The sequence below is a fragment of the Perissodus microlepis genome, chromosome 1 (assembly GCF_051167445.1).
Source record: "Perissodus microlepis isolate ML-2025 ecotype Zambia chromosome 1, ASM5116744v1, whole genome shotgun sequence".
Lineage (NCBI taxonomy): Eukaryota > Metazoa > Chordata > Actinopteri > Cichliformes > Cichlidae > Perissodus > Perissodus microlepis.
Window position 1 is genome coordinate 27,941,647 of NC_140461.1, and position 16,093 is coordinate 27,957,739.

The following is a 16,093-nucleotide window of genomic DNA, read 5'->3' on the forward strand; positions in this document are numbered from 1 at the left end:
AAGCACTTCCAGCAGTTGATTGGCTAGCCACAGCAGAAATAACGAAATATCGAAATAACTAGGTAGCAGAAAAGCTTGTCAGTATTAAAGCCTAGATAAATACTTCTGATATCAATTCATCTATAATATTTAGCCCTTCTAACATAATTCATGTTTTACAAGTTATCCTCTAATAATGAAGCTGCCAGTCAAGTGATCACATGTGATTTGAATCTCTTCATAACATTTTTATTGAAAAAAGCAGCTAGACTGCAGATAGATAGCAGTGGAAAACAAGTTACACCAGCAACCTAACAAGACACTTGCAAATATGAGATTCTGTAAATGCCAGTTCTAATGTGGGTCAGATTTGTGAAACTAAAAAATTTCAGCATTTGCAGTCATTGTTAAAATATGTTGGGAAGAGGAAAATGGTTGAGCAGACTGTAACTTCTGAGGAGTGGAGATGTGTACATAACTTTTATTTTTTTATTGCACAGAAGGACAGGAATGTGATGGTAAAGTAGAAAAGTCCAGGACAAAAACAACTCCACTGCTGCTAACTCAACATCAGCTCTTTGCAAGCATCTGCAAAGACAGCATGCTAACACAAAGCTAGCAAAGAACCCAGAGTGATGGTAGAGCTAAAGGTATGCAGACTTCAGCCCGGCAGCCAGAGCTTGAACTTCAATAAGTAACAAAGGCAGTAATAATTAATCAGGCTTCACTTCTAAAGCTTTAGCTTAGTCAAGACCAACCTGTCCACAACTGGTAAACAATACCAAGCAGGAAAAAACACAACTAGTCAAGTTAGATTCTTTTGCATTGTGAAAGTATTGTATGGTCAGGAGTCAAAAGCTAACAACAACTGTGAATTGCTATAAAATGGACACGTGATAATCATGGTAACAATGTAGAATCAGTTGAATAAGGCCCCGGTCACACTGGTCTAGAGACCAGTCTGCAACCATCTGGCAATCAATGGTCGTGAGGGGAAAATCAGTATTTCTGCACCAGTTGGCAAAAAGCTCTTTTTCGTTACTTTGGTTGCTAGTATACTGCTGCTGTTGTAGCTTGATCAGAATTGACGGATATGTCTACAAACACAAATACTCAAACACACAACTCTCAAGCAATGTGTACATTGCGCCACGCTAGAAACCTCAATACCTGCTTGACATTAGCTTGCTAACTCATCAAGAGTGAGAACATGATGACCTCGATGAAGACCACTAGCCGAAGTGTGCTCGTCAAGCAATAAAGTTGTTTATCACACTTCAAAAATTGCTGACGCTTCAATGTCTTCAAATGTTATCATCTTCTCTAGTCACCTTGAAAGTTGGCAAAGTTGTGCTTAACTCGGTTTGTATCAAGAGTTGCAAAACCAGCCATATGATGTTATTAAAATCACAGCTATGTTGCCTATGTTGCATGTTATCAATACAAGTATTCATAAGTATCAGTATTGATAAACAGGATCACTATTGATATCAATTAAATCCCGGTGTATCAATAGGTGCCACTGCTTTAAAAACAAAAGAAGAAATCATAAAACCAATTTTTATACTTCACTGGAAGCCAGTGACGAGAGCCCAGTACAGGGGTGATATGGTCTCCAAACTGCAGGAGAGATAAGGCTTGACTACACAAAAAGAACTGCAATAATCGAGGTGAGAGGGGAAAAAGCATGAACTATGAAATCTCCAACAGAAGGAAATGGTTATAATTTTGCAAGTGATCAAAGAGCCAGTGCTGACAGGAGTGGAATGATTTTTTTTTTATCAAAATCTAGACTAGAAAGCCAAAGATTGCTTTAAAAAAGATATATTCAGGGGGGAATTTTCTCCAGTATTTCCTGCTTTCACTCCATTTTCTTAACACAGAAATTTTGCCTAAGTTACTTAAGGGATCTACTAATCAAGAATGTTCTGTTTTAACTAACTGTGAGCCTTATTTTGTATCTAACACTGTGTGCCTCATCTAAAATAACAAAGCGAAAATCTCTATGTAGGCAAAGCAGTTTGAGGCGCTATGGAAAGTTTTCACATGGAGCCCAGGCTGAGTGAGTGCAACAGGCTGTATAAAGAGAACTCAGGTTTCTCTTTTCATCAAAAAAAAAGTTATGTCTTATTCACAATGCTCTAAGTACACAATCTAACTTGATATCTGCTTATTACAGCTCTTAGCTGAGGAGAGTGAGTGAGTGTTAAGGCGAAAGATCTGAGCACAAGATAAAGTAGATCCAAGCACTGCACTTAAACAGTCAGCTGAGGTAAACAGGGAGAGGCAGACAGCTGTAGGGTGAAAATGGTGTCATTTCATCCGTCATCTTACTGTCTCTCTGTGAACTGCATACAGCTGGGGGATCCACCCATGTCCTGTACATCTGGGAGTAATCGCACGTGCTCACACACAAACATGCTCACGCACACATGCACACACTTAAAAATTCTGCCCATGTCCCAACTCCTCATCCCCACTCCAGCCAGCGATGATCTCAAAAACACAGCAAAGCTTGCAAAATGTTACTCTTGTTTTTGCCCTAGTTTGGAAAAACGTGGTGAGAACATTTTGGAGTAGCTGCTTTAGCTCCTTCAGTATAAAAGTATCTTAGATTCCAGACTTTGCGTTGACTCCGATTCGTTAGCTCTTTGGTGTTTGTTTTGAGGTTTGGTTACTTTTAGAACACAATAGAAATGCTCCCTCAGTGCCCGGCGAGTTTATGCACAATAACAGCATCATCGAGAAAAGAAACGAGGGAAAGCACGACGGGAAGTGGGTAAAAGAGTTTCCTGGATTAACTCCAGGAACACATACACAAAGATATCTGCACACCTTCTCCATATCCACCCTTCCTAAGTTTTTCTCTTGCAGATGGTGTTCATTACATACACCTTACATGCTTTTATGTGTGTGTAATTTGCATATGTTTGTGAGATTTGTGCATGTGTGTGTTTCATTGCACATGTTATGGGTCTTAATATTTGGGTGGGGCCTTCCCTAATGGCATGTCAGCAGATTTCTTCATCCTCCCCGGACTAACAAATTGAACTCAAACACACACAGACATACACACTTCGGGGTGTCAGTGAGATGCTAAGAGCGCCCCTCAGCTGATTGACCGACTTCCCAGTTGTGCTCTGGCTGCTGACTTGTTGACTGTGTAACTCACGTGTAGCACCGTTTCAGGCCAGTCTTTCCCCACCGTCTCAATGGTGTCATACTGAAAGCTCGACTTTATTGCTCCACAGTTAAATGACTCTACAGCCAGAGCACGGAGCCCTGCATGCAATCACCAATTCCACATTCCAACCTTAATCATATTTGCAACGAACAAAGAACACGTTCATGTACCAGACTGCATTTCCACTGCAGTCAGCTGTGCCTGGTGGTGGGACGACTGGTCAGCAGATCGCCAGCCAGTTTAGCACACACAGCTCAGTATGTTCATGCTGAGCCATGACAACGTCATGATAACGCTACAGCCGTGAAAACCTCGAACTCCTGAATTTAGTGACTTCTGGTCACATGACGTGTGTGGAAAGCTTGTGTTCTTGCTAATGCGATAAGATAGAGCCATAACGGGACACAGTTCTGTAAACTACATTAAGAAAACCCTGTGGGGTGTATGTATACATGTACTATATGCATCTGTTTGTATTTATGTGAGAGCACAATGTCTTTCTCTTGGGAGGTAATGGATTATAGCCAAGGAAATTCCAGGGAAAGTAGCTTAACCAAAAATGCCACTGAATGCGTCAGCCAACTTTCTCTGCTTCACTTAATTATGACCTAATCTCTATAAATATACATTCACTGGCCACTTCATTAGGTACACCTTGCTAGTATTGGACCGGAGCCTCGTTTGCCTTCATAACTACCTGGATTTTTAGTGCAAAGTTTTAAACAATGCTCAATTGGCATTAAGCTAGGAAACACTTTTCCAAGCTTCTTGTGGGCCAATTTTGGTGAGCTTAAGTGTGAAACCTCAGTTTCTTGTTCTTAGCTGACATGAATGATACCTGGTGTGGCCGTCTGCTATTGTAGTCCATTTGCTTCAAGGTTCAACATGTTGTGCATTCAAAAATGCTCTTCTGCATACCCATACTGTTGCCTTCCTGTCAGCTCAAAGCAGTCTGGCCATTCTCCTTTGACCTCTGATATCAACAAGACATTTTACCCAGAGAACTGCCAGTCACTGGACCTTTTTTCTTTTTTGGACCATTCTCTGTAAACACTAGAGATGGTTTTGCAGGAAAATCGCAGTAGATCAGTAGTTTCTGATGCATGCCACATGACAAAGCCACTTAAATCACATTTCTTCCCCATTCTGATGCTCAGTTTGAACTTCAGCAGGTCATCTTGACCATGTCTACATGCTTAAATACATTAAGTTCCTGCCATGTGATTGGCAGACTAGATAGCATAATTGTGCAGCTGAATAGGTGTACCAAACAAAGTAGCTAGTGAGTGTAAAAAAAGTTACCTGAAGAAGGTTTCGGGTCAGATATCTGCCTGGCTAGACCACAAGCCCAGAAATACTATTTAAGGCTCTATCATCAGATGATAGCCAATCAGTTCCCAGACTGGGCCCAACAAAATACCAGAAGAATAGCCAAAAAGCAAATTTATGGATTTCTATTTATTTTCTATCCACTATTTCTCACTAAAAAGTCAATCAAATAGAGGAAAAATATCATCCCACATTACCCTTAAAAGTTGAAAATACATTTTAATTCAGTGAAATACAGTTAGCTAGCTTGTAATTCTGAGCTGTTTCATTCATATCCTAAACGGACATCCTCAAAGTGCTGACAACAGTTGAAGCTAACAATAACACACAGAAAAAGATGCATATTATCAAAGAAAAGATGTAGAGATGAATTATTTTTTATTTTTCCACTATTTATACTCATCACTACAAAATCATCACTTTTATTGATTTGTTCTGGCTTTCATCATCTTAGATTTCAGCTAAACATGAACTGGCAATGGCATAAATGGATAACTCCATACAGTATATTACACTATGTTAAGAACCTGACTGAAATTGGAAGGTGGTCTCTAAGTAGCTGCCTGAAATACGCAAGTATACCTGTTTCATTCATTTAAAAATGTATCATCTCCTTGAATTCTCATCACCTTACATGGCGAATCAAACAGTTAAAAAAAAGTTATGGCCCCCTTCCCTCCCAGTGCATAATTATTTTGTCAGAAATAATTATATAAGACAAAACATGTTTTTTCCTTGTGCTTTTTTGTGTTTCTTGAAAAATATGACTATTGACAAGTTAATTTGTTGAAAAAAAGGCTTAATTTACATTCCTGCAAAATCTCACAAACACTCCAAAGACTCCGCAGCAAAGAGTAGAAACCCAGCAGACAAGTGTTGAGCAGCCAGATAAGTTGTTATTAGATACAGGCTAATGAACATACTAAAGTAAACCAATAGGCACATCTTCAGTTGGACTTAATTGACAGGCCTCCCAAGCATAATTAGGATCTCGGCTTCTAATCCAAATATTAGCTTTAGTAGGTCACCATTTTGACCTCTAAAGGTCGTCAGCACAAGCACAAAACACGTACACTGAAAAAATGCTCACATTTTTGTTCAAACACATTGCAGGCTGCCCTTGGTTTGCGTGTGCTTGTATACTTTGGAGACTTTGCTCACATGTGCCAGAGAGCAACCACAGGAGGTTGGGAGGTCTTCAGTTAACAAACAGCTCACATTTAGAAAGACATTACATTCCCCAAAGCGTTGTTTCAGAGCAGATGTGGAAAATAATGGTAATTTCTGAGCTTGAGCTTAAAATGCAAATGTTCCACAACAAACCACATTCCTGGAGCCGATGGCATGACTAAGCAGGAATTGCCTTCAGTCAAAAAAAAAACAAAAAAACACAACCACCACTCAACATCAAGTCACGTTTTTAAAGAAGCAGCACGTGTGCCTTTAAAAACTACTTCAGCAGCAGTGAGAAGTGAATGTAGAGCACAGGAACAGTTTCATGTAAAGTGAAGGAGGAAAATTCAGAGTAATGCGGTGTGGCGCTCATTACCTCGCTCGCACTGAGCTCCGGTGAAGCCGTACGTGCATACACATCTGTTGGGAGCCACGCACCTTCCTCCATTGAGACAGCCATTTTCACATACCGCTGGAGAAGAGAGAGAAATCGACAATGTCACAACAGGAGGACGCCGCTGTGTAGATGGGGCCAGGATTTTGTTTTTGTAGGGTGTCACCAAATATAACTGATGCAAAGTGAAGGAATTCAGTAACACAATGATGTCACTAGTTGTGGTTAGGTGGAGCAAGAAATGAGCATCAAAAGTTTAGGCACATACTTTTAGCTTTAAAACCATGGGAAAAAGACACCCAACCTACACACAGTGATCCTTTTCTATAGTGAAATTTAGTAAGCACAGTCATGTGAAAAAGAATATTTTCACAGGACTCATAACTCAGGATTTAATACCAAATAAGCTGTATGATGTTATTAGTTTCTCACATTGTTGTGTAGAATTTCTGACCCACTCTTCTTTACAGTGTTTGCTTCAGTTCATTGAGGTTTCCAGACATCTGATTATACTTTGCTCTCTTAAGGTCCTGCAGCAATATTTTAAGGAGGCTGATATCTAGACCAGCGGTCCCCAACCCCCCGGGCCACTGACCGGTACCAGTCCATGAGTTGTTTGGTACCGAGCCACGAGAGTTGAGGCTCGGCTGTGAAATTCATGGTTTTTCAGGGTTTTTATCGTTTTAAAATCATTACTTTTTTATCGTTTTTATCGTTAACTCGGTTTCCCTGGGTCTTTTCCCATGTGTTATGAATAAATCTTCTTTTTTTTGGTACCGGTACTGGTTTATTTTGTTGTATTTATCTTCGAAATCTTCAAGGCCAGTCCGTGAAAATATTGCCGGACATAAACCGGTCCGTGGCGCAAAAAAGGTTGGGGACCGCTGGTCTAGACTCTAACTGGGCCACTGCAGCACCTCAAGTGTTTTCTTTTTAAGCCATTTTATTGCAGATTCAATGCTGTATACTGTCAGAATAATGATGCTTTAGCTGTCAGAGAGATGGCCTCTCATTTGACTCTACAATACTTTGATATTCAGAGTTCATGGTCAGCTTAATGGCTGCAAGGCACCCAGGTCACAACACAAGCCCAAATCATCACCTCTCCTCTACCATGCTTCACAGCTGGTGTTAAGTGTTTGGTTTTCACCAAATGTGGTGCTGTAAATTACGGCCAAACCTCTCCATTCTGGTCTCACTTGCACAAAAAACATTATTCCAGAATTCCTTTGATTTGTTAAGATGCAAATTTTCAACCTTAATCTGTGCTGTTCTCTGACCTTGTGATTAGCTTGCTTGTCTGTCCAGTCTTGGGACGATTGTGGCGCTGTGTTAACACACATCTCAATGCTCAGAACAGAAATCTGCCAAAACCTCTGCTTCTACAGTGCTCACACTTGCTGATGATCAGTTAATCAGGTTCATTTGATTAGCAGCACCTGGGTGCTACTTATTCTCTGATTTCCCTTGAAAGCAGTAAGGCTTTTTCACATGACTATACACAGTGTTTTAATTAGACAATAAATTCTGTTCTTGCATTCATTAGCTCTTTTTTCCACCCAAATAAGAGTTGCCAGACTTGCTTCTAAAGGGCCTCAATGTTATTGATGCTAAGTTTTACTAAATAGCACTATTACAAGCTTGAGGGTAAAACAGAAACTCTAAGAAATAGAATTAAAAAGGAGGCAGATAATGATGAAGTTATTCAGAGTAATGTGCTTTATTATGAGCCTTACGTTGTCCACAGTGGTTTCCCACATAGCCCTTCTGACACAAGCACTGGTCTTCTGCACATGATCCCCCATTCATACACCGAATGTTACAGTGCTGGACTGTGGGAAGAACAAGACAAAGATACACACATGAACACAGAGCAGCGTTAGGGTTCAGTTCAGTGTATCCAAACACATGCTGCAGATTATATTTACGACATCAACAAAACTGACACTGAACCATGTTTCTTAAACGTTATGCTTCTAGATATTTCCTAAAAAATTTATGGTGTGTAAACAGATGAGCACACCAGGTTGAAGTGCAGTGAGCTGCAAGGGAGCGACATAGAGAAGATGTTGATGGTGGACATCTTCCAAAGCATACACACTCCCAGTCGACACTTACACACACCCGTTCACAAAACCCACAGGACCGGCCGCTAAAATCAAGGATGTGATTGCAACATATATCAGTTGCTTCAGTCTTAGGCAGTTAAAAGGGATGCGTTCAGGTTCTTTGCCCTGCTATCTCATATGCTAGTACATGTAAGCTGGTGCCCATTACTCATGATAAGGAGAGAAAAACAACTGTGATTTTTTTTAAGTGCCAAAAAATCAATTCGATTGCAATTTCTGTAATAAAAGAAAATTTATATAAGATGGCATATTTTCTGTCATCCATTACTCCTATTTGCATAAATCATAATTATCTTTGTCTATTGCCCCCCCCCCCCATCCAGCCACCCACATTATATATTACAAAACTAATAACACTTCAATGGAGCTGATTCAGAAGAAAGTATATGAAAATGGAGGTGAATGAATGACCTGACTTGGATCCACAGGATGGTGCGATCTGACCATTGGGGCAGGTGCACATATTGGGTCTGGAGCAGAAACCATCTCCACATGAACTCCGGCAGATGGCTGCAAATGAGAAAATGATACTCGGTCAAAGAAAATATAAGGCCAAATAACAAAGCAACGCTCACGTCACGGCGCCAGGACTTGACTTTATTTTGCGTTAGAGAAATTCTGATGTTGTGGGTCTGCTGCTTGTCAGCCTGTCCGCTGCCGGTTTTGAATTTCAGGTTCGAATTTCAGTTGTTGCAGCTAAAGCGCTGATCTTAACCTCATGCTAAACTCTCTTCTGTAATATTTCAAAAATAGACCACAGTCCAAAGAAGGCCAAATCTTTCTTTTTGCCCTGATCGTGCTTTACTTGTAGAAGCTGACTTGGCAACGTTGCTGAGCTATTTTCTTCTGTGAGTTCTGTTACCATAAATGTTATGTGTTTTCAGTTGGTGTCGTCTGTGTTGCTCTGTTGTTCTCTTTCCCACAGACTTTTGTTGGCATGGTCCACTTCCCCCCCCAGCTCCCATCAGGTAGAATCCAGCCACTGAACCCTACTCCATGAACCCCACTGCTAAACAATGTCATTAGAGCTGTGACCGGCATCCAGCCAGCCAGCCAGCGCTGCAATCACACAGCTTCTCAGACTCTCTTGTCTACTAAGTGAGTGAAGGCGGGTGAAGTTTGACAGAGCAAAATGTGGAGTCAATACAATTAATGACAAAATATACCTGAAAAAGTAACCACAGCCAGAGAAATAGACCAAATAAATTTTGGATAAAATAAATAAAAACTGAAATTTATGGCAAAAATTTATTTAAAATTGACAATGAGAAGTGCAAGTAGAGTAATAGAGGTGATACTCACGAACAATGCACTGATTTCCTCCAGTCAGAGTCTTCCAACCTGGGCAGCAGTAGGCGTTGTTTCTTGAGCCGCACACATTTGGGCTGCAGACGATCAAAAAGTGATGATCCATGTCAAAAAAACTCAAGTAGTTTCAAGACAAGTCCTTTAATTAAGATATATATCGAAGATTTGTCCAAGTGGGCTTGAAATTTGGCACACCAAACACTAATTACTCTATATTACTTACTTGTCTACATATTATTGAAACTGATGGTCTGTTTCCTGAAGCTTTTAAAACAGGTGGCAGGAATAATGGCACACTGCTCATGGACACTTTAATAGAATGGTAGTTGGGATCTGTCTGTGTTGTCCAAGCACAGCATCCATATTTTGTTAAATACACAAACACTGAGACCCTCCCAAAAATACTAACAATCAGGCATAGTGATAGATCAGGTGAGCCACAAAGTAAAGATAACCTGTAATCCCTGCTGATCACCTGATGAGCTGATCTGAAACCAAGTCCACTGCACCTGTACACAAGGCTCAACATACTTTGTAGAACTTCACTTGGTAAAAACCACACAGAGTGGACTATTTATGCTTCTTTAGCCCAGAAACAGTAGCTGCACATCTGCAAGCTGCAAGCTGCTTTGCAACCCACCTTCATCTCGACTTCTCATTGTCACCCCGTTTCTCACTTAATACCAAATTTTTTGTCACCATGTGCCAGTAATAAGCCATGTATTACTGTAGAAGTAAATGACAATCTTAATCACAATCTTTTGTATGTACAAAAGAACTGCCTGAATCATATCCTAACAGTCCTCAAAAAAAAACACAAGCTGTCCATTGCTTTTACTTAGAAAGTTCTTGTGTGTGCCTGTGGTTCCCAAGCTTTTTTCACATGGATCTGATATTCCCTTGCACAAATGACAGAACTAATTCTTTCATTTCTTAACTTTTTAAGTATCGAATAAAGCTGTCTGGTGTTCGTGTGTAAAACAATGTAGGGAACCACTGGAATATGCTATGATGTGAGCACAGCCACTATAAGAAATTTACTGCACCTGTACACAAAAATGTTTTATCTGACATGAAAGTGAACACCTAGTCCGTCCTCCCACCTACAGATGTTGAGCAGGTCGACATATGTGAACTTATAATCACTTTGCATACATTGACCAAGGGGTCAGTATATACATAATGTACACTGTAACTCAAACCAGACAAATGAAGCCATTTGGATGTTGGAAACAGTGGTAAGTCTGCATGACACAGTATGCAGCCTGTATGCACTTCCTGCACTGAGCCCAGATGTTCAGATAGATTAACTTAAAGCATGTCAAATAAAATGCCTGTGGAGAATGCTCATTGAGTTGTGTGACCTTCATCAGCTGTTTGCTGTCATCACTGAACACAAACGTTCTTTCTTTTCTGTATTGGTTTCCTCCTGTCTGTCTTTCCTTTCTGTCGCTCTCTCTTTCTCACACACACACACACACACACACACACACACACACACACACACACACACACTCACACACACACAAAACCTCTCCAGCAGTGACCCACTGTGTACAGCTGCAGATGTGATTTATCCACAACTGGGGTGTGGTGTTTTTGGCTAGAAAGAGGATTAGGCTGTTACTCTCTTTCTTTCTCTCTCCCTCTCTCTCTCTCTGCCACAGCCACACGACCAATGGCCTCCTTTGTTTGGATGTAATTTATTATTGCAGTCAGCAGGAATGTGATATTCTTGCCAGTATTTAATTACTAAACCTTTTCTCCAAACTTCCCATCACAGACAATGTCACTCATGGGTCCCAGTCTGCCTTTTTAAAAATACACAAAATCACACACACACACACACACACACACACACACACACACACACACACACACACCAATTAACATGTGAGGACAGACACCTGCTCCAAGTTTAAAAGAAAAGAAAAGAAAAGATTTCCAAAACTGACTTTGCCGGATTATTAGAACCACATTACCCTCTGAGGACGTCCGTCCCTCCCCTCCTCTTGGCCCTACTGGCTCTGGTGTCGGTCTGCTTCGTCACCAACTCAGTGATTTCGGTATCTGCCACCTCTGCTGCGTCTTTAGCCTCGGCACAGAGCGACAGTAAAGCCAGAGTCACGGCCAACTGCAGCAGCCGTCCTCCACGCTTAATTTCTGTCATTTCCACTCTCAAGTGTACGACTTCAGTGAAGAAAAATCACCTTATGTAGTTTCCCAGCCCCGTCGACCTCTCCTGTCTGGAGTCAAAGCTGCACAACAATAAATGCAGGAGGGGAAAAAACATTTTGAAAGGAGACAGTGGAGACTGCAAGAAATGGTGGGCAAAAAACCAAATAAAAAACACTCTGTTGCTGTTGTCACTGGGTTGGTGGTGATAGGTTTGCAAAAGCATGCAAAATAAAAAATAAAAAAAATCATCATCAGCCAATTCCTTACCTTGTCTCCCGAATAGGAGATTCGCTTGGGACTCGACAGAGGACTGTCTGCACTTTGACTTGCAGGTAAAAACAAAACAAAACAAAAACAATCAAAAAAACAAAAAAACGTGTAGGAGCAAACTGTGGAAAAGAAAAAAAGCCACTGAAAACCGTCGCTTAGGCTCCTAGGCTATAAATAGATGCAACTTTTGAAGTCTGCCCGAGCGCATCCAATTGTGCGTGAATTGTGCACAGATAAGTTAGCTGATGCATTCCAGAGGATGAGAATGGTAAAACTCACTGCGTCTCTCCTTTCCAGCTGAGGTCTTTCCTCATCCCTGCTCAGCTCAACTTTCCCCAAACTCCCCCCTTCCGTGCCCTGCTCTCGCGATACAATAAAAATCTTGAGTTTAAAAATGCACTTTAAGCCGCGGACCTTCAGCATGCAGCGACACTATAACGACAGAGTCAGCCCAGAAAAAACCGGGAGGATGAAGACGTTTATATGTTTGTTTAAAGTCTGAATAATATAAATAACATATCTTTTTTTTCATCTTTGAAACCAGTACACCTGCTCCTCCTTTGTTTAAACGTGGTGACACAGAACAGTTCCAAACGATAATCAGACGAACCATTCTCTCCAGTAGTTATAAATATTAAAGAAATGTAATTTCTTTCGCTCATCCCCTCAAAAAATAAAAAAATAAGTCACTGTTATTCCTCTTGATATATGTCCGGTGGATATTTACACTGTCCATATTTGAGGAATTTTGTCCAGTCCAGTGATAGTTTTCACACGCATTGCTTCATGTCTGCAGCCACACCCAGCAAATATAGAGTCAAACTGGCTCCTCGCTCCAGTCTGCTATCCTCTAAAACCAAGAAGAACAAAAAAGGCTTTTGACACTGTATAGGCTATGTGTTCCATTGCATTGGTTTTCATCACTGTCTTTTTTTCCTTCTATTATGCGCATTCTCCTTTCACACGAGTCTGAGCACAGCCCAGTCTTACACATTAGTTTTGCATTTTAGATTTTATAGCTTGAACGAAGCCTCATGAAATCACCACAGAAAGTTGCCGTTGCCAGGTTGAGACAACACACTAAATTCTCCGTGTTTTATGTAACCCTTTGTCCATTTTTCACCTCCCTCTGTAAAGACGTTGATGACAACTTGCTTCAGCTGCTCCAACAGGTGTCCCACCTTATGTGGAGTTGATCTGCATTACAGTTTATATCAGCTTCCACAGCTATTCTTTTCTTTGACACTCAGGTTGAGGCACGCATCTCCATTAGGCCTGCTGACACCTCCAGTTGGATGTCTGCCCACCAACTCAAACTTAGTCTCAACAATGCTGTGCTGCTTTTTCTTTACTCTGGAAAGTCCTGCCCTCTGCAAGGCCTCTTCATCACTGCGTACAAGACCACGTTTGCTCCTGAGCGGACTGCCAAGAATCTGCGTCTGCCTCAAGACGACCAACTGTGAGGCAGCTCCCCGAGAGCAGGTTTGATCTTGAACAGCTTCATCCAGTCCAACTTTTTCTAATCAGTGTCTTTGAAAAGCATCTTAAAAGGCATCTGCTTTCACTGTCCAATTTGGGCTATTGCAGCTCGCTCTATAAATACTGTGAACCTCAAAGCAGATCACCAAAATATTGCAGGCGGATCTATCTTAAGTGTAACTTTCACTATTTTAATTCATATGGAAACTCACATTTTCCACCAGCCAGTGCTCTCTTTTGTATACAGGTTTTGAAAAATGTGCGTCACAAATTCATAGCCCAAATTTGATTCCTTTGGCTTTGATTGCAGATTTTTAACATTTTTTTTATATTCTTGACACAGGATTATGTTAATAATATGTTAATAATACCCAAATGCAAATTGTTAATTATTGATATAAGACTCCTTCCTTTACAAAAGCTTAAAACAAACATATGTTTAATATTTCATGAATTTGATCGTAGGACTAGGGCAACAAAAGGCAGGGAAACTAAGTGGTACCAAAAGAAACAGTTAATTGGCAGTAAGTCAGTAACATAACTGGGTATAAAAAACACTTTTTTTTGTCATAGTACATAATATCATGAAAAGATTCAGAGGATTTGGAGAAATCTCTGTGCGCATAGGACAAGAACAAAAATAAATAAATTCTTTTTATTTTTTCAGTAACATTTGTCTCCACAGCATGCAAATGCCTACGACTTCTCTTTTCCTTCACCTTTGGTGTACTCCATATGTGGTCGGTCTCTAGACAAACACATAAAAAGGGAATAGGCAGAACAGTTCATCTAAGCCACTGTTTTCAAGGTGGCGACCAACATGGGGACTTCCACAAACCGAGAAAACATAATTACACACTGACCGAGGTATATTTATGAGTACAGCATTTCTTTTCTTTTAAATAAACTCAAAAAACAGCTGACTGTACCTTTAACATTTACATTTTCTCAGTTTGAACATATGTTTCTATGTTTTACTGTGGAGAAAGTATGGATAGATAAAATATACAAATGATATACAAAGTTAATTAGGGATTTATGTGAAAACCAAACCAAAAACAAACTACGAGGTGCCAAAAATTACAGTTCCTTGAGTGGCCACTTGAGGCTGACTCCAAAAGTAGCTAAATCGTCCACACACACGTTGTAATTTTATAAAACTGTATATAATTGGATAAAAGTTCATTGAGGTGTCTGTGGCTGTTAGCTATCTGCCAGGCTTCAACTTCACTCATTTCGGTTGTTGATTTGCACCCTGCTCCTTGTCAGTGTTTATAGCATTTTATTTGTGTGGTATTTAGCACTAATTAGCAGGTATCTGTGTCTATGCATTCATACAGTCTGCTAAATGAGGTCGCTGGTGTGAGTTGACACCTTAGCAAATAAAAAAGAACTAACAGATGATGTCTTGTTGGCTATGTTCAACTTTTATAAAAACGTTTGAAACGGTGCATTTAACAATGTATTACTGAAGCAAAAAGTTTTTCCCTTCAGTCATTACACATATTTGCGGGCAATCATCTTTTAAGCTTTAAATCAGTCTCTTCTATCATGTAGTCATGCCGTCATGAGCCACTTCTTACATAGGTAGTAACAGAACTTATTGAAGTTTTAGGCAGGCTTATTTTAATGGTATTCAAACATAAATAACTGGATCACCCATACCATTCCCCCAGCTTTTCACTCAACATTTCTCCTCTCTGCTGTTTTCCCTGAGTTCTCTGAAAAAAAAAAAATCCATGTGAGCTTTTCTGTTCTCAAACATTATCTTTGCACTTCAATATTATTTGGACCCACATTTATGTGCTCCATTATAATAGGAATAATACTGGAAGTACTGTTGAGTATGCTTGGTAAAAGTGAACGACATCTAAAGCTGAACTTCATATTGCACCAAGATAACAGACTGGTTACTGGCAAACGGGGCTGGAGTGGTTTACAGTAAAACTGCCTCTCCCTGGTTATCTTGGACCCTTAACTCTCTTGCTGAACCTAACTGTGATTACCCTCTGCAAGAGAAGTGTGACCTGGATAGAAGCTGAGATGAGGGTGAAATTCTGAGTACTAGATTTTGAATTCTAAGTATTTGATTCCAAGTGGTTTGGGGGTGAGTTAAAGGGAGTCAGAGGCAGCTCACTGGCTTCAACACCAAAAAACTCTTGGCGTTAGCCATCACCAGGCTTCTGCTGCAGCCATCTGTCAGTTGTGGTGAGTAAAAGTAGGCCTACCTTCACTCAAGTATTGCGCACAAAGTGGTTGTTTCACATTTTGAAATTCAAGAAATTCAATATGCCTTCTTGCTGTGAGGCAACAATACTCCATCGCATTCAAACAACTGTGGGGATGCTGGGGCCTATCCCAGCTATCATAGGGCGAGATGTCAGGGTCCTGGGTTTTTGACTGAGTGTTTTGAGTTTCCTGTGTTTTTTTTGTCACTTTGTATTGTGAATTATGTTCTCATTGTTGGTCTTTAGTTACTTCCTTGAGTCTAATTTGTAGTGCCTAGTATTTCCCTCTGTGTATTATTTATCATCTTTAGCCTTTTGGTTCTTAGAGTTCTATGCCTTATGGTTTATGTCTCTGTTCTTAGTTGCTCTGTCTCCGCCGTGTCTAGTCTGCGTCTCAGTGTTATACTTCCTGTTTTACTTTGAAGGTCTGTGTCTCATGTGA

The 16,093-nt window shown here is 40.4% G+C and overlaps 1 protein-coding gene across 1 annotated transcript in view; it reads right to left on the reverse strand.

Annotated features, from left to right (window-relative positions):
- fbn1 (fibrillin 1) overlaps positions 1-12,280 on the reverse strand; it is a 64,034-nt gene extending 51,754 nt beyond the window's left edge. Inside the window, exons 1-6 of the mRNA XM_084932551.1 lie at positions 11,942-12,280; positions 11,479-11,754; positions 9,491-9,573; positions 8,600-8,698; positions 7,796-7,891; positions 6,042-6,137 (exon numbers count right to left, since the gene is read on the reverse strand). Of these exons, the coding sequence (XP_084788677.1) occupies positions 6,042-6,137; positions 7,796-7,891; positions 8,600-8,698; positions 9,491-9,573; positions 11,479-11,666 (562 nt within the window). The 5' untranslated portion in view covers positions 11,667-11,754; positions 11,942-12,280. The remainder of the gene's footprint in view (positions 1-6,041; positions 6,138-7,795; positions 7,892-8,599; positions 8,699-9,490; positions 9,574-11,478; positions 11,755-11,941) is intronic.
- Between the last annotated feature and the right edge of the window lie 3,813 nt (positions 12,281-16,093).